The sequence below is a fragment of the Lepidochelys olivacea genome, assembly GCF_965140295.1.
Source record: "Lepidochelys olivacea isolate rLepOli2 genome assembly, chromosome: 6".
Lineage (NCBI taxonomy): Eukaryota > Metazoa > Chordata > Testudines > Cheloniidae > Lepidochelys > Lepidochelys olivacea.
The window spans coordinates 19,833,743-19,854,851 of NC_140416.1; the positions used below are offsets into that span (position 1 = coordinate 19,833,743).

At 40.5% G+C, this 21,109-nt stretch overlaps 1 protein-coding gene across 4 annotated transcripts in view; it reads right to left on the reverse strand.

Annotated features, from left to right (window-relative positions):
- Positions 1 to 21,109, reverse strand: part of CHID1 (chitinase domain containing 1) — a 265,467-nt gene that overhangs the window by 142,543 nt on the left and 101,815 nt on the right. For 3 of the 4 annotated variants that reach the window (XM_084632252.1, XM_084632250.1, XM_084632251.1), the window contains exon 9: positions 2,263 to 2,364. The exons of the other annotated variant lie outside the window; for it this stretch is intronic. In XM_084632252.1, the coding sequence (XP_084488378.1) occupies positions 2,263 to 2,364 (102 nt within the window). The remainder of the gene's footprint in view (positions 1 to 2,262; positions 2,365 to 21,109) is intronic. 4 annotated transcript variants of the gene reach the window in all.

The window sequence follows — 21,109 nt, forward strand, 5'->3', positions numbered from 1 at the left end:
CCTATAGTTCATATGTTAAGACTGGGTGTGGCAGAATTTGATTTTTTTTTTTAATAATTTCAACAGATACCAATGTTTATTTTTAATCATTTTTTTCCTAATTTCATCGATTTAAATTTCACAGTTGCAGGAAATTATAGGGAGTCAGACAATTATTTAATGATAGTTGATGTAGAAATTCAAATATTTAAAGCTTTATATCCAGTAAAACACTCATTTTCAACATCGTATGTTGAAATATACAAAGTACATAGCCTTAAATCAAACTCTAATAAGTTCTCAAGGAGCATTTTTCTTACTTTGTCTAGCTGTAAATTTTGATCACCAATGGAAGTATTTTTCATTGGTTTGTGCATGTACAGTAAAATTGATGCTTACTTACATTTACCAATTTTTAAAAAAACTAATCCTCCCAAGCCTAGATAAGACCTATCCAAGGAAATTCAGAATACAAGGTTAAAACCAGTCAAAAAATCCTGTCTCAAGATAAGGTACTACTATAAAATCACATTTCTTTTAATAATGGACATGACAGGTGTTATTACAGACTCTAAAAGAAGTGACTCCCTGTGAAGAAAAAAGACAATGAGTACTTGTGGCACCTTAGAGACTAACCAATTTATTTGAGCATAAGCTTTCGTGAGCTACAGCTCACTTCATCGGATGCATGCTGTAGCTCATGAAAGCTTATGCTCAAATAAATTTGTTAGTCTCCAAGGTGCCACAAGTCCTCCTTTTCTTTTTGCGAATACAGACTAACACGGGTTACTCTGAAACTTGTGAAGAAAGAGCAGCTGCACTGCAGCAACAGCAGATTTAAGTAACTGTATGCATCAGTTAAAGAACTGACTCAAAATGTCTCCATAACACTGCTTAAAACCAAAGTTGCTGTTCCACCAAAATTCCACCTCAGATTAAAATGGTATCTTATAGCTGTTTGATTTTGATACCAAGCTCAAGATCAAACTTGTGCAATTCTTTAATGCTGTTTTTAAGGCTTTGTTTATTCAACTAATAATTTATCGCTTGCTAGATTCTCTATCTTGAAAGTGTCTATTCACTTAGTATATATAGATGATAATGATGCAACATTAAACATTTTAAGAATACAGTCTTAGCAGTATTGTGTTCCATTGCCAGCTACGAGTAAATAGCAGTTGGAGATTCTAAGCAAGAACTGCCGGGGTCTCTTTGACAAGCTTCCCGTTTTGTCACTATTTTTCATCTGATTGTGTAGCCATAAGAAACCAGCTGCATATGTGGCTGGGACTGGAACATGTTTCAGCAAAGAGAATGTAAAAGAAATATGTTCAAATCTCAGTTCTCATTCCCAGCTATTTTTTTATTATTATTCTAGGGCTTTAGGAGTGGATTTTTGAGAATGAGTGGTGGAAACTGAGAAAGAGGAGTAGTAGAGGCAGGATGTGGGAAGTTTTGGGAGTGAGGGACTATATAAACGCTTTTCCAAAAATAAAGACAAGCTTCTTTTAAACATTTGGGTGGAAAAACAAGCACCAAACACAAACCTGTCTAGAGGTTATCAAAATGCTAAAATACTAGATACAACAAAAGTCCCTTAGGAGTGCTGCAGATTAGTACAAGTGAATGGTATGATATTCCTAATGGCAGGGAGATGTTACTAATTCACCTCAATACTGACCTTGGGAAACCAAATTTCAGCTATATACTGTAAATTTATCAGGAGCTTCAGAAGCATATTTTTAGCAGGAAGTTAAGTTTGAAGTCAAGCATGGCCAGTGGGAATGAAAGTCTTTAGTATAGCATTTAAAAACAATTTCCGAAATGCTAGAGTCTACTCTAAGACGAAATTAGGCAAGTACAAACATCAGTTGTGCACAGTACCATTTTTCCACAGAATGAAAGTACACTTGTACATTCATCCCATCATGGGTTTTGAAACTGCACCAACTAGGGTCTGGAAGCAAAGCAAAGATCATCTTACATAGAAGAAACTGATGTCCAGTTACTAGCAAACAAACTCTTGAGCTGAGGTTCAAAACCCTTTAAGAGATCTGGACATCCAATTTCCATTAAAGTTAATTAGAATAAAGTATCCTAATCTTAGACATCTTTGAAAGTCTCAGCCTTCATCCATAATCCTAACTGCTAACCTAAAAGCCCTATCTGGTGTAGTTGGAACAAACTATCCACTCTTCCTGTAATCAGCCAAGGCTGTAGTTTTCACAGCTACATAACTGACAACTAATTTCTGGTTATCTGTGCCCAGCCATGGATCCTTACCGCTGTGGTGTTGAATAGTCATATGTCATGAGACTGAAGCTGTCCATTACTGGGGCCAATTGATCAAATTCTTTCTTTGTGAACATTCCCAGCTGGTTGGTCCTTTCAACAAACAAACAAACAAAAAAGAAAGTATAACATACTTTGGGTTGCTTTCTCTCCTAGATTTGAAGAATTAAATTTAATTCACTTTTATCACATAGCACAAAACTTTCATTTTGGGATTGCAGCAAGACACCTCGGGTGACGTTCTTAAAATGAATCTTTAAGACAAGATATTGAGTACTACTGCACTGCTTATGGGAAAGTGTTAAAGAACTGGACATTCATAATATACTTTTAAAGATATATTTGCAAGATAAATATAATTAATATAAAAACTATGTTCTAATCAAATTTCTTCACGTAATATTGGACTGAACCAATACACTAATAGTCTTTGACAAGCCAAGCAATTAATTGTTTTTAAAGTTGCTATTTACATTTAAAATGCTAAGCTGTTTTGAAAAATAAAACAGATTTATAAATAAATGAATTGAGCTGTTCCTACAAAAACATGAAACATAACTTCTTGAGAAAATGCCCTCCCCTCATATTCATGTATAGGAAGGGGCAAAAGAAGTCTTCGCTGTGCCAAGGTAACTATTTTTTCAACATGGTAAGCCCATTTTGTTTCTTTTTACCCACTGCTAATAAAACCACAAAGTCCCAAATAATGGAATGACAACAAAGGGGGTGCTTTCAGCAATAAATGGGGGTATGTACACTTGCTTTGAGGTTGGATATAAGTGCTGCACTAAGAGAAATAAGGATTACTTTAACTCTGAGAAGGTGTTGCAATTACTCAATTCTGAGATTTAATTTATCGAGGTCAAGCAGTTTGACACCATTTAGCAAGATGTATAGCTTAGAGATCCAAAAGACTGTTTTTCCTGTGAGATCTAGTATTTTTGTACAAGCCTATATAAGGGGATGAATGAATTCCCTTATTAAAATTTAGCCATTTTCCTCCAACTACTGACTTTAAGCAATGACCCATGATCCTACATGAAGGAGGATGGGAATCTAAAATCTGGAGAGTGTGACAAAGGGAGAGAATGAATAAAGAGGAGTGGTTTGTTTCCTGGAAGATTAGTGAAACCTGGAATTCAGGTTAAACTGAGTTGGTAGAGGGAAAAAAAATGGCACAATACTATTCTATAAATGCCTGCCTTGAATTTTCTTGACTTCAAGGACCAATGCATGAGTTTCTCTACTGCAGGGATGAATTTAACAAATTTCTCTTCCAAAACCAACAAAAATCTTTCAGGCTTTTTTGTTATTTTTGGAATGACCCTTACTTATATAACCAAGTGTCAAGTCTCCAACCCAACTTCATGTATTTGGTTAGTTCTGGACATTTAGAGGCCCCTGAATTTCTTCTGTTTTCTTTTTAGGTAAATTGGGACATACTCACTCGGTACTCTTTGAAATTTCTTCAAAGAGCAATGGTCATAACATGAGGGCAAGTTAAAGTAGCATTATGCCTCTTCCTACCACTCTCCCCAGGAAATATAAGACAGCCTTGATAAAAACATACCCCAAAGAGGGGACAGGTATGGGAGAAGACATTGGAAAGAACACCTATGTCCCCAGCCATAGGGATCTGGGAGAGCTGGGGGAGAGACAGAGAGAGAAAAGGAGAAACAGCTCACTCCCTCCTAAAGCAGAGCTAAACACGGAGAGGAATTCTACAAAGAACAATGTGCGTGGGTTGCTACAAACTCCATTTTACTTAACAGAAAAGAGCAAAGTTATGTACTTGCAAACATGTGTACTGCTATTCTGTGTGTCACCCACGGACAAAATGTAGTGAACGTAATTCCCATTAAAGGAATTAGAGGGAATATATTTCAGAGTTCACAATTTTTCCTGACCAATAGCTTTATAGGAACACACTTATTAGGGCAAAAAATGTTACTACTATCCTTTATCGAGAAATGCTGCAAATAAAACGAACTCCTGGCTCCATCACTCTGGCAAAAAGTTAATGAAGCAGAAATTAAGAAGTGGTGTGGAACAGTCATTTTCCATGTGCGCACGTTGACATACGTGGACTGAGTATGAATGATATTTGTCAGTCAGGTCACTTTTGATCTGACAAAGCACATATTAGAATCAGATTATTTACTTTCAGTATAGATAAACATGTTTGCAACTGGTTTGTTTTGATATATGCTATGGCAGCCTCGTGTTCCAAGAACCAATAATTTAGTTGCCACATTAAGGAGTCCTTCTCTTCTTCTCCCCAAGGCTTCAAGCACAAATTAAAAACCCGATCTCCTCTTCTGATACCCATGTGTGAGCCTCAGTTTTCTCAACCGTGATCTACCTGCCATTTTATTGCAAATTTAAATCACAAACTTTCTACAAGAATAAATCAAACAGAGTGTCTTTGTTACAATGTCATGGTTACCTGAATGCCTGTAGGCAAAACAGTTTTCCTTCCTCAACCCCAGCAAAATGCATTTTCTGTAAATTGATTCTGATTATTTCTGGGGGGGAATCATAAGGAGTAATTATAGCAAGCATTAGATTTTTATGGTATGTTGCATTGCTTGGTAGATTAAGCAGGGTAATACTTTAATGAAACTCAGTGATGCAACTTACCCCCCTCTCCCTTTTTCAAATCAACTGCCAAGGAATGGGGAAAAGACATACAAAACACTGTCATCGTCTCACACACAGAGGCTTGTAACTGAACTGTTTCAAATAAGTGTAACCCTCCGCATGCTGGAAGCGGTGCTCTGTTCCCCTCTGGCGGTGGCTAGACAGCTAAAAATTGATGAGCTTGTCTTTTAGTTCATGCAGTAGCAGCTCACGCATTTAGCTCCAGAGACCCCAGGTTTGATCCCCACTGCCAACACCTCTGTGTGAGGCGGCGTTCCATAAGAAAGGACGATTGGCCAGGAACAAAGGCCTATAGAAACATGCTACATCAACAGAGGGTGTAAACATCTAACACTTTCAATTCAACAGTAGTCAATCAATTCTGCACAAACAATTTGCGAAACCCCTCAGCTGGGCGGTTGGAGGGAGTCATTTTGCCCAATGCAGGGCCTTTCAGAAATGTTCTCAGTAAAAGAATTGATACTTGAGGATAGAATTCTAATTTTAATTTTTAGATTAATTTTAAAAAAATAAAATTAAAAATGTAATAATTTTTAGAATTCGAAAAGAATTGATACTTGAGGATAGATGCTCAGACTTTAAGGCCAGAAGGGACCATTATGATCATCCATTCTGACCTCCTGCACGTCACAGACTACAGAACTTCACCCACCCACTCCTGTAATAGACCCCTAACCTCTGGATGAGTTACTGAAGTCCTCACATCACCATTTAAAGACTACAAGTTAAAGAGAATCCGCCATTTAGACTAGTTTAAACAGGCAAGTGACCCATGCCCTGTGCTGCAGAGGAAAGTGAAAAACTCCCAGGGTCTCTGCCAACCTGACCCAGGAGAAAATTCCTTCCCAACCCTAAATATGACAATTGGTTAGACCTGAGCATGTGGGCAAGACCCAACAGCCAGAAACCAGAAAAGAATTCTCTGTAGTAACTCAGAACCCTCCACATTTAGTGTCTCATCACCAGCCATTGGAGATATCTGCTGCTAGCAGTCGCAAATCGGCTCCACGCCATTGTAGGCAGTCTTATCATACCATCATCTCTGTAAACTTATCAAGCTCTGTCCTGAAGCCAGTTGGGTTTTTTGCCCCCACAGCTCCGCTGAGAAGGCTGTTCCAGAACTTCACTTGTCTGATGCTTAGAAACCTTTACCTAATTTGAAGCCTAAACTTGTTAATGGCCAGTTGATATCCATTTGTTCTTGTGTCCACATCGGCGCTTACCTTAAACTCCTCTCCTTCCCTGGTATTTATCCCTCTAATGTATTTATAGAGAGCAATCATCTCTCCCCTCAGCCTTCTTCTGGTTAGGCTACACAAGCTCTGTGCTGCTAATGTGCCTTTCAGCTGAGGATCTCAAATCACTTCAAAATTTAAGTTAATCCTACACTCCACTCCAAGGCAGAAATTTCCCCTAGTACGCAGCTGAGGAAATTGATATACAGAGGGCCAAGAGACTTGCCTGATGATACATAGCAAGGCCATGAGAATCAAGGGACTTGCAATCCTGTGTTTTAGCCAAAAGCCTGTCTTTCATCTAGGCTTTGAATATTAAGCACGTATTAGAGTCAGTGCAGTTGCAGTGACCCCCATCACCATTTATCAGAAATATGTAATGTGCATACTGGAGGCAGCTCGTCATTAAATTCTCAGTTGACTGAAGGTGACTTGATCTGTTCACAGAAGTGCAACTATTAAGGGGGAGAAGCTAGATGTGCAAGCACACATTAGGAAAAAATCAGAATATTTAACAGAACAATGTCTCAAGAAGTTCTTTGTGTGGAATTAACTTTGCCCCCTGAGCTTACCTCAGTACAGTTAAAAAGGTGACTGTGCAATTTGGGGCCTAAACAAATATGCATTCTTTTTAAAAGAAGTGTGAAATGAAGCACTGAATGTGAGAGAAATGTGATCTTCCATAAGGAAGATAAAAATAGAAATCAGTTCTTAATGTGTGCAAACATATGGTAATTATGCAATATCCTCTATAAATGACATAATTCAGTATCAAGAGAAAGTACCTACAAAAGAGGAGGGGGAAGTGTTCCTTTTACATGTCAGGCCGTGTCAAATCCTTTTACTCCATTCTAAAAAGCAGGCATGACATACATTTGCATCTGGGCTTTTCTCCCCTCTCCCACAAACAAATGAGGCTCAGTTTCCTTAATATTCTACTCAGACACATTCGGGCAGTCCCACTTGATTCTTTAAGTAATCAACTGTTCAATGCAATTATCTCTAAAATCCTATTCAACACCAACAAATTCCAGGCATCCAGTTTTGGAAACAGCCATCCAATCTAGATTTAATTTGAACGCACACACCGTGCCAAAGGCATTGGCTGACTGGAAGTTCATTGCAGAAAATTTTCCTTTGATATTTAGCCTATCTTTATTTGCTTATTCATTACATCCCACTCCTAACTATATCACTTTTTATTAGGCTAAGTAATTCCTTTAACTTGCTATGGTTCACACATTTAAATATATAAGTTTACATCCCCACTTGGTCATTGCTCAGACAAGCTATAGATTCAGGGTAAAATAGTTATTTCCCTTCAATCCCCCAGGCCACGCTACCTGTTTCTAGAAACTCCCTCAAATTTGTCAGTATTTTTCTGATGAGTCCAGAACTAAGCATAGCATTCCATATGCAATCATATCACAACCCTACAGAAAGAAATCACCTATTTCTTATAATATATCTGCATATGCAGTCCAAAACTGCATGGCCCATTTTTGCTATTCTGCTGTCCATGTTAATTCTAAAGCTAAATATGATTCTGAAATTCAGTAAAGTCTTTAGCATTACTGATTTCCATGTTTCCCTTCCCATTAAATAGCTTATTTTCAGTGCTCAGTGGTGTTATCAAATACTCTTCATTTACTGTCAACTTCAAATTAACATGTTCTACTGAAGACATATCTGATATTTAACAGCTGTCTTAAACGTCTCTTGCATTACTCCAATTCCTACTTCTACCAACTTGTTATTCTGCCATTTATCATAACTTTGTTTATGGCACTTTTTTATTCACAGGTCAGCATTTATATCAAAACCTGTATGAACTGAGTACCAAGTTTTGAGGTACTGTCAATAGTTCTTTTAAAATCATATTACAATGCATCTACCACTCACCACTTTTTAAATTTCTATCACAACCAAGTTTGTTTAGAGTTATTCTTTAATCTCATGATGCTTCTTGCTCATGGTTCTATTAACCTCCGCAAAATTTGGAATTTGTTCCTTTACTAGGAAAAGGAGGCTAGACTTACGAAATGGCTATTGCCAGGATTACTTGTTCAAAGTTCCCCTTTATATTTGTTTTTCTCCCATCTTATGGTCCCTCTCCAGTTTTTTGTCACTTTAGAAGTAATTGACAGTGGTACAGTACATTTGCTACAGCAATTTCTTCAGTATCCTAGGATGCATATCATCTGGAGTTTTAAAATAGTTTATGTTCAGATATTCCAAAAAAACCCATCTGGGCTTTATTGGTAAGTATTTTTTACAAGGTTCTCACTTCATGACCACTGATAACATATTTCTTGTTGAAAAATAGAAAAAATATTTGAGCATATCAGCCATTCAATCCACTTTCATTTACTTTTAAATGGACCTACTTTCTCTGCCATTTGTTGTCTCATTATACTTACTCTGCAAATGAGGCAAGGTAAATACAAAGCTTCCTATAACTCATTTGGCTTTTGTCTGCAAGTTTAAACTATGTTCTTGTTTGGTTACCTCATCTCTTTTCCATTTACAGTACAGGGCTTTTTCTCTATCCTCTGGTCTTTGAACACTCCTTCATGAAGGAGACTGCTGGCTCCTTATTCACTATGCTTCTATTTCAGACGTCATCTACTCAGTAATGGCTTAATTGTCATATCTTGTATAACCCCCCGATTTCTCCCCACATCAGATCTTCCTTACTGGATTTCATATTTCCTCAAACTTAGGTTCCCTGAAATTTAACACCATTGTACTATTGAATTTTGTGATCTCAATGCACAGAATTCAATTTGCTCATGGTCAGTGGTTTCAAGATCCCTTTTTATTCTTACATTCAATCGGTTCTCCTTTATTTTTAAGGAGTAGAGGTTGGCTGCTTTCATTGAAATTTCTACCTTTTGGGTCACACGAATGTAGACATGGCTAATGCTAGCCAAATACACAAATAAGATATACAATGGCTCAGATATTTTATTTCCTAGAAAGAATCCTGGTGGCAGCAGTCATTTTGGTAAATGTAGCTGCAACAATAAGCAGAAGTGTCAAATTCTGGCTCACCAAGTCAAGGGCAGGGATAACAGCTCCCTGAAGCACTTGTTGCCTAGTAAAGCAACTTTTTGAAATATAAGTAATCTGTGCTTGTGATAGCATTGGATGTAGCAGCCAGGTCAATGCCATGGCCTTGACAGGACACTGCAGTAAAGAACCATGAATGATAATTACTGACATAGTTCTTGCTGTCAGGAAAGCACATAGACATGCTGAGTCAGGGTGCACAAAGGGAAGACTTCCAGAGAGATAAAAGCAAACAATACACAGTGAGTTCTGAGTTATATGTAGGTTGATGGGGACTTTAAAGAAGTGCAGCAGCATCTCCTGCTCTCCTTGCCAGTGCTAAGGGGTGCAAGGCCAAGGCTACAGGCACCCTCCCTTTTGGGCCATGCAGTTTTTGAACTCAGATGGGCACAAGAACTGAGACTGTTGTTCATTCCTACATGTAAGGGTGGAAGGGAAAATGCTCGTGCTATACCTTCCTGCATACATGTGCACAGGCCAGATGAAGTCTCTCCTTCAGCATGCACATAACATGTCAAGGCTCCAGTAGAGCCCTGCCTCAGAAAACATGCATGCTTAATATTCAAATAAGTTGTTGTGCATTTTGCGATACAGCCTCCCTTTGCTCATATCTTTGGTAAGTGCTGAAAACCATACAAGAATTCAGAGACTGATTCTGGGGTTGGAAATCTCACTGCATACACGTCAAAGCTACATTTTCACCAGAATACTCAAGGGGTTTCAATGAGGGCTATTTTGCCATGCCATATTAAAACTGCCTGCCTCCAGCCATTACAGCTCTACAGGCACCGAGCATGGGAAAAAAAGAAAACTGTTGCTCTTTTGAGAAGTCATTTTGGAGATTTGCAGCAAGTCATTTTGTTGCTGGAGAAATCAGTGATTCTGAGTCTAGAGTAGTGTATATTACTTACACTTATTTACACCTCTGCATACACGAGTACTGCTCATCTTAAACAGCAGTAAGCCAATTTGCACACAGAGACAATTCCCGAAGGCCAGCTCAGTCACCACAGCTCAGCTATAGCTCCCTCCATTGTGGTCCCCTCCAGCTCTCGAACCACCCCGGAACACTCTCCTCACTATTACACTGGCAATTCGGGAACACTGTTGTCCTCCCTTTCCCAAGCCCCTGGGTTTGATACCTGCAAGACCTCTTCCTAAGCTTCGGTCACGACCCCACTTCTGCTAGTGCCATTTTTATTTTTTACACACATGTGAACACGCATGTATTCCCCCCACCCGCAAATACAAAACCTTGTTTTTGTCAAATTGCCTGATTGCCAAGCCATTTTTGCTCAAACGACCTAAAAGCCTACCTTCAGTAAGAGACAGTATATCTGCAAGAGTTCATCACAAAAGCGGGCGGGAGGGGGGATTCTAATGGAAACACAAAAAGCTTTCCTTCCAGATCTAATGAGTAGGAACTTATGATGGGTATATACAACCCCACATCTGTAAGGAAAAAGTTAAGCAGCTGTTCTGGGCCCAAGCAGCCCCAACCACGACGCCTGCAAAGCATGCACAACTTGGAGAAGGAGGAGCTCAGAAGAAGAACAGGCCAGCTCAGTAGGGCAGCAGACAATCGAGGTGAACTGACCTACATGCTGAGTTCCTAGAAAGGAGCACTGCAGGCACTCCTGCTGCCTGAGGCCTGGCCGTGTAGTAACGTTACCAAACCCAAAGGGAAGAAATCTGTCACTCTCAGGAAGTCTGAGACTTCATCTTTGATTCCAGTTATTAACAGTCTTGATCTATTGTGAAAAGAGGGGACTGGTAGGAAGTGATCCAGAGAGGCAGCAGTAAAGCCGCTACTTCCTGCACTCCAGCGTGCTAACCACTGGGCCCTGGATCAGAACCCAGTGAAGGGCTGAGCCCAGGTTCCCCCACCAAACCCTAGGAGCACCAAAGACAGAAATCTAACCATGATATGAGCAATCTAGATAGATAAGGCCCTGAAGACAGAAGAGTCAAGATCCTAAGACCCTGACCTATATGCCCCTCACTTTAACTAAAGGGCTACCCATTGCTGGACTGTTTATATACCCTGAAAGGGACAGAGCTCAATGCGTTACCTGGCCAGATGGCTGAGCCAGAGAAGGAGAAGACCACTGCAGAACCGGACTAGCTGTCAACAGGGGGGGTGCCAGCAAGGAAAAGAACCTGCCACATCATTGTGATAACTGAGACTATTACCCTAATAGCGGGCTCAACGGTTTAAAAAAAAAAAAAAAGAAGTACTTGAACAAATTATAACTTCATAAGACATCACATAATTTATAATAAATGTTGATGGGAAAAGGTATGAAAGAGATGAAAAGACTGAATAAGTCCAAACAAAAAGGCCTACTGATATAACTCAAGAACTATGTTAAGATCATGCCAGGTAAACAAGAAAAGTGTGAAACCAGAAATCAGTGAACCAGAAATGGTGTGTCAGAAAAAAGGCCTAATTGGTGGACAAAATAATGAGGAGATGGGCTATTACATTTCCTTTATGGGTCCTTAAAGAGTGTTTGGGGAGAAAAATTGACTATTGGAGCAAGCTTCACCATCATACCTGCCAACCCCCACTGTCTTCTGGGACCCTGGGTCTTCATCATCTTGATCCTGAGAGACATCCAGTCCAGACCAGGCCAGATCAAATAGGAGGTCCCAGATGACTTCGCCACCCCTACCAGCTACAGCTGACTCCCAGCCACCACCTGGGATTAAACGGACTTTAACAACAACTGCTCCAACCCATTCCATCTCATTTCTTCTCTTTTCCTCTTCTGCCATCCAAGAGATGATCACACAAGGGGCTTTTCCCCTTATAGAACTCTCTCCATCTAACGGGGAAAGGGAATAAGGGATGTAGTTAAAATGAAAGCCCTAAGACTTTACATTTCAAATGATTCAACTGTCTTTTCTTCTTTTCTTTATCTTCAATAAAAGGTTAAAAGGATTTTTAATGGTGTCTTTGCCATGATACTAAGCAGACTGAGCTCTCGGTATATCAAATCCCAAACCTTCTTTAACACTGTTTAAGGTTGGACATTAAACATTATTGGGTTAACACCTTTGGCCCACCTATTCCATCTAAATTAATACAGCCCCTCCCCCTCCTTGGGCAGCACCTGCGATGAAAGATCTTCACAGAATTGCTTGAAAATCCCATGGCAATTATTCGGTTGGATAGTATAGCTCAATATATCATCTCACTAACTGGGTAGTTTGCACAAGCTAACAGTATTAACTGAAGATTAAGTCAGACCCAGGGCCACAGGAGAATATGTACAAGTAAGTCACAAAAGTGCCTAAAAGAGGGAGAGATCCATGATATCAGGAAATTGATATCTGAAAACAGAGGCAAAACTGATATAGTTTCAGAGTGAATTGCCAATAAATAAAAGAAACACAAGTGCTAAACTGTCTGGGTCTAGGAACATGCACGCCTTTTTTTTTTTTCCCCTTTCTTATTATTCTTGAGGAAATTCCCGTAATATGGAAAAAAGATTCTGACATGCATATATATTAATACCTGAAATGTTAACTTAGCAATTTATTCAATGATAAAAACCCGCACTGCAACTAACCATGTATATTAAAACAGTAATACCAACAATAAGGAACATTTAAATCTTGCACTGAAATAGATATCTATACCAGGCACCCTTTGTATTATAAACTCTTCCTTTTCTCTATAACAGTTTAAAATGCATAACAGTCACTACCTGAAAACTGAGCTTTGCACAGTCTGCAGCATAGATTTGAACTAATTATTTATACTGAGATGCTTTTAATGTTTCACATATCTATCAGTGGGGACATCTTTTTGTTCTGTGTTTATACAGCACCGAGCACAATGGGGTCCTGGTCCATGGCTAAGGCTCCTATGCAATACAGTAATACAAATAATTAAACCTGTCTGTATAAACTAGGAATTTACTGTTTGCATAGTATGTGTGTGTAACCAACTGACTTCGGCTGGTGTCAGGTCTATAGTAATATTTACATTAACTGTATTTCCAGTCCCAAGCTTCCAAAAATCAGGATTGAAATGGGCAAAAGAGGGAATTATTTACCACACACAATAGCCGTTTTGGACTATTGTCTCCAGAGAACAATTCAATAGGCATTGTGTGTCCAAGCACACACAGTTACAGAACCTAACATTTTCAGAAAGGCTTTGTTCTTTCTGAATAGTAGCCAACAGCTCCTGTGTTTGTATACATAGCATGACCTCCCCAAGGTAGTTATGGAATTTGATAAGAAAACAGGCAGAGAAACTGACTTCAGATGAAAGTCAGAAGCTTTGGATGAAGTGCAAAAAAAGCCTTGTTTTTCTGAAAGAGTATAAGATGGACTAGCTGTCAGAGCCTTTACATCAAAGACCCTGCTGGACAAGATGATTGCTACCATGAAAGAGAGCAGCAAAAGGTGGAACAGAGCAAAATTCCAGGGGCACTTTTCGTAAGTTTGGAGAGCATCAAATGCTTTTCCCTGTCCATCACCGTCTTCCTTGGGTATATCTTCAACCAGTCATTCCTTATCCATGAGCTGATCTTGTCCAAGCACTGAAATATCTTGATAATATGTGGTAAGTAGAGCTGTGTCATCTATGTATTGCTGGCACTTCAGTCCATGTTGTCTTATAATTTCACCCAGTGGTTACACGTAGATGCTGAATATGACAGAAGAGAGAACTGATCCTTGTGGTACTCCACAAGGGTCTAGTTGTGGACGTGTATCTTCCCTATCACTACTCTTTGAGCACATCCCCTCCAGGAAGAAGTCATACCATTTTAGCACATTACCCAGGACCCCTGACACCTCTCTCAGGTGAGAGAGCAGTATCTCATGGTCAATTATATTGAATGCCTCTAGTTCCAGGAGGATGAAAATGGATGTCTGCCCTCTACCCATCAACAGCAGGAAATCATGCACTAGTGCCACTAAAGCAGTTTCAGTTCCATGTCCTGATGTGAATCCAGAGGGTGCAGGGTCTAGAATACTAGCTTCCATGAGATGAGCTTGAAATTGTCCTTTGAGTAGCTTCTCTACGAGCTTGCTCAGGAATGGACAAGCTTAACTCATGTCCTTGCCAGCCTCCATATATTGTTCCCCCTACATTATGTTTGAAGCAACCTAAAACTGATCAGCTTACACTGGAAAAAAAATTCAAGCTACTTATGCAGTTTTAAGGCCCTTTAAATTTTAAACTGTAAAAACTACATTCCAAAAATCAATCAACTTTTGAATAACAGCAAGAGAGTGAGGTTCTGACCAGGAAAATGCTTCTTAAAAAGACAACATCTTAAAGTGTGTACTTTAAATTATGTACATACACATGTATGGAAATTGCTCACACAGCTTACAATACTAAAGGCATGGAAAAAGTACTTGGCCTGGAGGCATTGGTTGATTTGTCCTATAGTTAGTAGCAAACATATTATGGAAGCCACAAATTGGAATTGGGATCCCAATATGCTGAACAAATTATAAATCATCCAAGGAAGGTATTATCTCTACTCTAAGACAACAGCAGCTTGACATACAGATGAAAGGAAAGCCATACAAGTAAAGCGAGCGATTTCTTTGAGGTTCACACCAACAGACATCATATAGGCTGAGCTATAGTTCAAAATATATGGTGGTTTAAATTCAGAAGCAGAAAAGTTAAAGTGTCTACCCTGTAGTTTCAATACCTTCAGCTGCTTTAGCCACAGCTTCAGTTACTCCAGAACAGGAGACTAACATTCAGATTTCTTCAGAGACCCAAAGTGCTATTTACCAGTTGTTCACTAAGGATGCCTAGATTTGCAATATCAACACACTTGCTGTCACACTAACACACATCCTACTATGTATGCCCAATTTTCTCCACTTGCCGTGGATTAGCATTCTAGGCTTTTTAAACTATTCAAGTATTTTAAATTTTTTGAAGGCAAGAACCTCCTGACTCACTTCTTGGAACAGAAGAGTGTGCCAATTTAGAAAACTAACATAACAAGCCAGTTGGGAATGTCAAATGCAAGAGCTGAAGATTCATAAAGTAAGAGTGTTGTCAGAGGACAGTTCACAAGGCAAGAGTGCTTCAGATCACTGGGGAATTTTAACAGCTGACAAGCTGACAAGTAAAGACTTACTGCATTTTGATCTGGAAACAACATAGTACTTATGTACCAAATTAAATTTATGCAGATCAGTGAGGGCTGGCATTTTTCCTTGATACATATCCCCCCTCCATCCCAGCTGTTGCTTTTGCAGTACTTGCTCTCCAAACAGAAATGAGCACATGATCTGCTCCTGCTGTGCAGTGTCAACACACTTTTCCAAAAGCCAAAGTCATTACCTGTGGCCCATCTGGTCTAAACCAGAAAAAGAAGTCAAGAAGTAGGGAGTTTGCCAACAATGTCATGTCCTGAATAAAAAGTATGTAAATGTTAGTCAGCAGACATCAAGGACTGAATGGGCCTGGAGCTGTCATCCTCTTCCCACGACAGGAGAGTAATCCGGGTCAAGGTTGAGGCATGTAGGCAGGGCATACTGGACTGCCACTACCAATGCTAGTATTTTGTGAATAATTTGAAATTTGTATCCAGGGCTGGTCAACCAGCTTAAAAAGATTCACATATGATCACAAATAAAGGGCATGACTACTGGTTTGGAAAGTTTCTTTCTCCACTCCTTACTGTATCGCCTTAACCCATTTTAAGGGTCCAGCTCTCTTCAACTCCTTTGCCTCCATCCCTTTTGATAAGTTAATTAAGAAAGATTACACAGAATGAACATCTGCTCCTCTTCCATTAGTTTCTCAAATTTCCAAAACTATTCCAACACCCTTGATGCCAGGGCTCACTGCCCAGGCAAGCCATACTCCAAAAGCAAAGCTTTACACAGGGTAAGCTTGTATCTCAAAGCATATGAATCTGATTTGAAAACACTAACATGCCAAATGTAGGATTTACTCCTCCTTACAAAGATTAATGAGTCCCTTTTTTTTTTTTTTTTTTTTTTTGCATAAAACTGTCCAGTATCATTCCAAAAGGTATCTATTTCCCCTACAGCAGTTGGTTCAGAATCAGGAAACCTGCAAAAGTTAGGCTTGAGAAAGCATAAATTTCAGATATTGGTCTGTACCAGGTCAACTGACCTACAGATTTGCTCACTGTCTTAATAAAAGGCATTGAGAACTTATCTAATAGGAATTCAAAGCCGTGTCGACATTTACACCAGCGTCAGTATTTGGAAGTGCAGCCTGATGATAGTTACATTAATTTTAAATAGCAAGGCATAGTCTGAAAGCCATTGATCTCCAAGAATAGATTTGTTTCTGAGCTCCTCTAAAGAATCCATACAAAATACGTCGAACCTCCAGTGTCTGCAGTCATTCCCATGCCGCAATGAGTTGGCAGCCCGACAAACAGCAGCAAACAAGGGCAGTCACTGGTCTGAGCAGCATGCAAGAGAAACACAGATTCAGCTTAGTGCCTTTGTTCAGATATCCACAATAACAGTAGCTATTAGAATAAGGTTATCAAGCACAAGTCTGATCAGCAGCAGGGCTACACTAACTTTTTATATAGAGGAAGAAATCCAGTGAGGATGATGGGAGTGTTTATAACTTGATGTTTGGCCCTGTGTTATTACCGTTCCTTTAATAGGTTATTACACATTTACCAAGGACAGTTACTCTGAAGCAATTACCAGAATCATAACCTATCCATTTTGCAACTCACCTCAAATGACCCTCACTTCTGCAACTAATAAAAATAAAGTTTAAAAACGAGACTTGTAAAAATGTGAAACGGTACCAACCACAAGAATGGAAAAAGTAACCTCATCAACCTATTTTATTTAGGTCTCATCTTTCCCAGACTCATCCCGTATCCTTCATCTCTCCCTATGCTTAGTGGAATAAGCACTTCAGCACAGAGCAGATTTTAGCTGCCTACAGTTGTGCATACCTCGGTGCTATGTATTAATAAACATTAAGCTATTTCTGCATCAGTGATGATAGCTATAAAGTCAAAACGTACCTATACTCATAATTCAGAAGATCACAATATTACTGTTATACAAGTGTAGAATGCCGCCCAAATATTTGACAGTTGCCACCTGCTTGGCGTCCCATCCAGACAGGTGAATACTGAGCTGACTGTAATCTGGAGCTGGAGGCTGCCTGATGGCAATGTCTAGGACTTAGTTTTATCTGGACTAGTAGCCAGACCAATGGGCGTTACTTCATCCACAACCAGATCAGCCATCAGCTGCAGGGATTCACCAAACTGAGCCAACAAGTCAACGTGTATTCAAGATCTCAAAGCTCTACACCACCAAGAGCTGCATGCTCAAGCTTATCCATCAACCAGTCAATGGAGATATTGAATAACAATGATGACAGAACACAGACTTGCAAAAACTTCCATGGAAACAGGAAAGCAAGATTTGTATCTGCCACTGACTCAAACCCAGCTTTCTGTTCCATTATGGAGCTCTTCTGCAAATAACACTATCTTCCTAAGGACACCGAGTCACCTCATTAGATCCCACAAACATGTTCCATGCACTGAAGCAAAGGCCTAATGAAAAATCTATAAAATATACTTTGCCCATTTATCAAACTCAATCATTTTCTAAAAAAAGTAGCCTCAAGGTAAAGATCTTTGTGGAACCACCAGATATCAAGCTGCACTGAGTACCCAGACCTTTGCCATGAAGTGCATTGTTGTTTGAGATATTAACACAGAAGCGAAGACTTTCCCTGGGATCGACAACAGTGTAATACCTTTATACTTATATATTCGGCCTATCAACAGTTTTGAACAGAGGCAGAATAAACACCCATCTTCCGGTCGCTGGGGATGATATTTGTGTGCCAGATATCTGGAACAGCATATGCAGCCATGATGCAATAATATTCTCACCTGTCTTCAGCATCTCAGGAGTAATGTCACAAACCCCTGGTATCATCCCAGTCTTAAATTTATGGACTGCAATCCAGACCTCTTCTTGGTTGAAGGAAGGTGGCTCTACTGGAACTTATCATAGAGTCATAGAATATCAGGGTTGGAAGGGACCTCAGGAGGTCATCTAGTCCAACCCCCTGCTCAAAGTAGGACCAATCCCCAACTAAATCATCCCAGCCAGAGCTTTGTCAAGCCTGACCTTAAATACCTCTAAGGAAGGAGATTCTACCACCTCCCTAGGTAACGCATTCCCGTGCTTCACCACCCTCCTAGTGAAGAAGTTTTTCCTAATATCCAACCTAAACCTCCCCCACTGCAACTTGAGACCATTACTCCTTGTCCTGTCCTCTTCTACCACTGAGAATAGTCTAGAACCATCCTCTTTGGAACCACCTCTCAGATAGTTGAAAGCAGCTATCAAATCCCCCCTCATTCTTCTCTTCTGCAGACTAAACAAGCCCAGTTCCCTCAGCCTCTCCTCATAAGTCACGTGTTCCAGACCCCTAATCATTTTTGTTGCCCTTCAATGGACTCTCTCCAATTTATCCACATCCTTCTTGTAGTGCGGGGCCCAAAACTGGACACAGTACTCCAGATGAGGCCTCACCAATGTCGAATAGAGGGGGAATGATCACGTCCCTCGATCTGCTGGCTATGCCCCTACTTATACATCCCAAAATGCCATTGGCCTTCTTGGCAACAAGGGCACACTGTTGACTCATATCCAGCTTCTCGTCCACTGTCACCCCTAGGTCCTTTTCCGCAGAACTGCTGCCTAGCCATTCGGTCCCTAGTCTGTAGTGGTGCATTGGGTTCTTCCGTCCTAAGTGCAGGACCCTGCACTTATGCTTATTGAACCTCATCAGATTTCTTTTGGCCCAATCCTCCAATTTCTCTAGGTCCCTCTGTATCCTATCCCTGCCCTACAGCATATCTCCACTCCTCCTCGTTTAATATCATCCGCAAATTTGCTGAGAGTGCAATCCACACCATCCTCCAGATCATTTATGAAGATATTGAACAAAACCAGCCCCAGGACCGACCCTTGGGGCACTCCACTTGATACCGGCTGCCAACTAGACATGGAGCCATTGATCACTACCCGTTGAGCCCAACAATCTAGCCAACTTTCTACCCACCTTATAGTGCATTCATCCAGCCCATACTTCTTTAACTTGCTGACAAGAATACTGTGGGAGACCGGATCAAAAGCTTTGCTAAAGTCAAGAAACAATACATCCACTGCTTTCCCTTCATCCACAGAACCAGTAATCTCATCATAGAAGGCAATTAGATTAGTCAGGCTTGACCTTCCCTTGGTGAATCCATGCTGGCTGTTCCTGATCACTTTCCTCTCATGCAAGTGCTTCAGGATTGATTCCTTGAGGACCTGATCCATGATTTTTCCGGGGACTGAGGTGAGACTGACTGGCCTGTAGTTCCCAGGATCCTCCTCCTTCCCTTTTTTAAAGATGGGCACTACGCTAGCCTTTTTCCAGTCATCCGGGACTTCCCCCGATCGCCATGAGTTTTCAAAGATAATGGCCAATGGCTCTGCAATCACAGCCGCCAATTCCTTTAGCACTCTCGGATGCAACGCGTCCGGCCCCATGGACTTTTGCACGTCCAGCTTTTCTAAATAGTCCCTAACCACTTCTTTCTCCACAGAGGGCTGGCCACCTACTCCCCATGCTGTGATGCCCAGCGCAGCAGTCTGGGAGCTGACCTTGCTCGTGAAGACAGAGGCAAAAAAAAGCATTGAGTACATTAGCTTTTTCCACATCCTCTGTCACTAGGTTGCCTCCCTCATTCAGTAAGGGGCCCACACTTTCCTTGGCTTTCTTCTTGTTGCCAACATACCTAAAGAAACCCTTCTTGTTACTCTTAACATCTCTTCCTAGCTGCAGCTCCAGGTGCGATTTGGCCCTCCTGATTTCATTCCTACATGCCCGAGCAATATTTTTATACTCTTCCCTGGTCATTTGTCCAATCTTCCACTTCTTGTAAGCTTCTTTATTTATGTTTAAGATCTGCAAGGATTTCACCGTTAAGCCAAGCTGGTCACCTGCCATATTTACTGTTCTTTCGACACATCGGGATGGTTTGTCCCTGTAACCTCAATAAGGATTCTTTAAAATACAGCCAGCTCTCCTGGACTCCTTTTCCCTTCATGTTATTCCCCCAGGGGATCCTCCCCATCAGTTCCCTGAGGGAGTCGAAGTCTGCTTTCCTGAAGTCCAGGGTCCATATTCTGCTGCTTACCTCTCTTCTCTGTGTCAGTATCCTGAACTCAACCAACTCATGGTCACTGCCTCCCCGATTCCCATCCACTTTTGCTTCCCCCACTAATTCTTCCCAGTTTGTGAGCAGCAGGTCAAGAAAAGCTCCCCCCTTAGTTGGCTCCTCTAGCACTTGCACCAGGAAATTGTGGAAACTTCCTATACCTCTTCAAATGGAAAAGGGACTGCAGGTGATCAACAATTGAGGAGTATCTTGAAATGATCTTTCCAACTGATCCTGAAGATTCTTGCTGTTGCTGACATTCAAATTCTTTACTGGACAAGTTGGGGCCACCTTCCCCCACAACCACCATAAAGTTGAACAGTGGGTATGGAGACTGCACCTGGCAGCATCTTGGTCTAAACTGACTGCCAAAGTCAACCACCAGGATTCCCTGTCTTTCTTACATGATGACTTGATGATGTCCGCAATCCAAGCCATTCAGCCTTTGCTTTTGCATTCAACAAACAATTCAAAGACTCAAATGGTAGCCTTGTTTTTAACTTAGCTCTAACTGCAGTAAGCATCTCCTCGCTGATCCAGAGTTGATGTTTGAAGGGCTGAGGTCCCCTCACTGAACTGACAACAGTCAGCACAGTTGATCTGAAAACGCCATTCTTCATCAGATGAGAGAAGGAG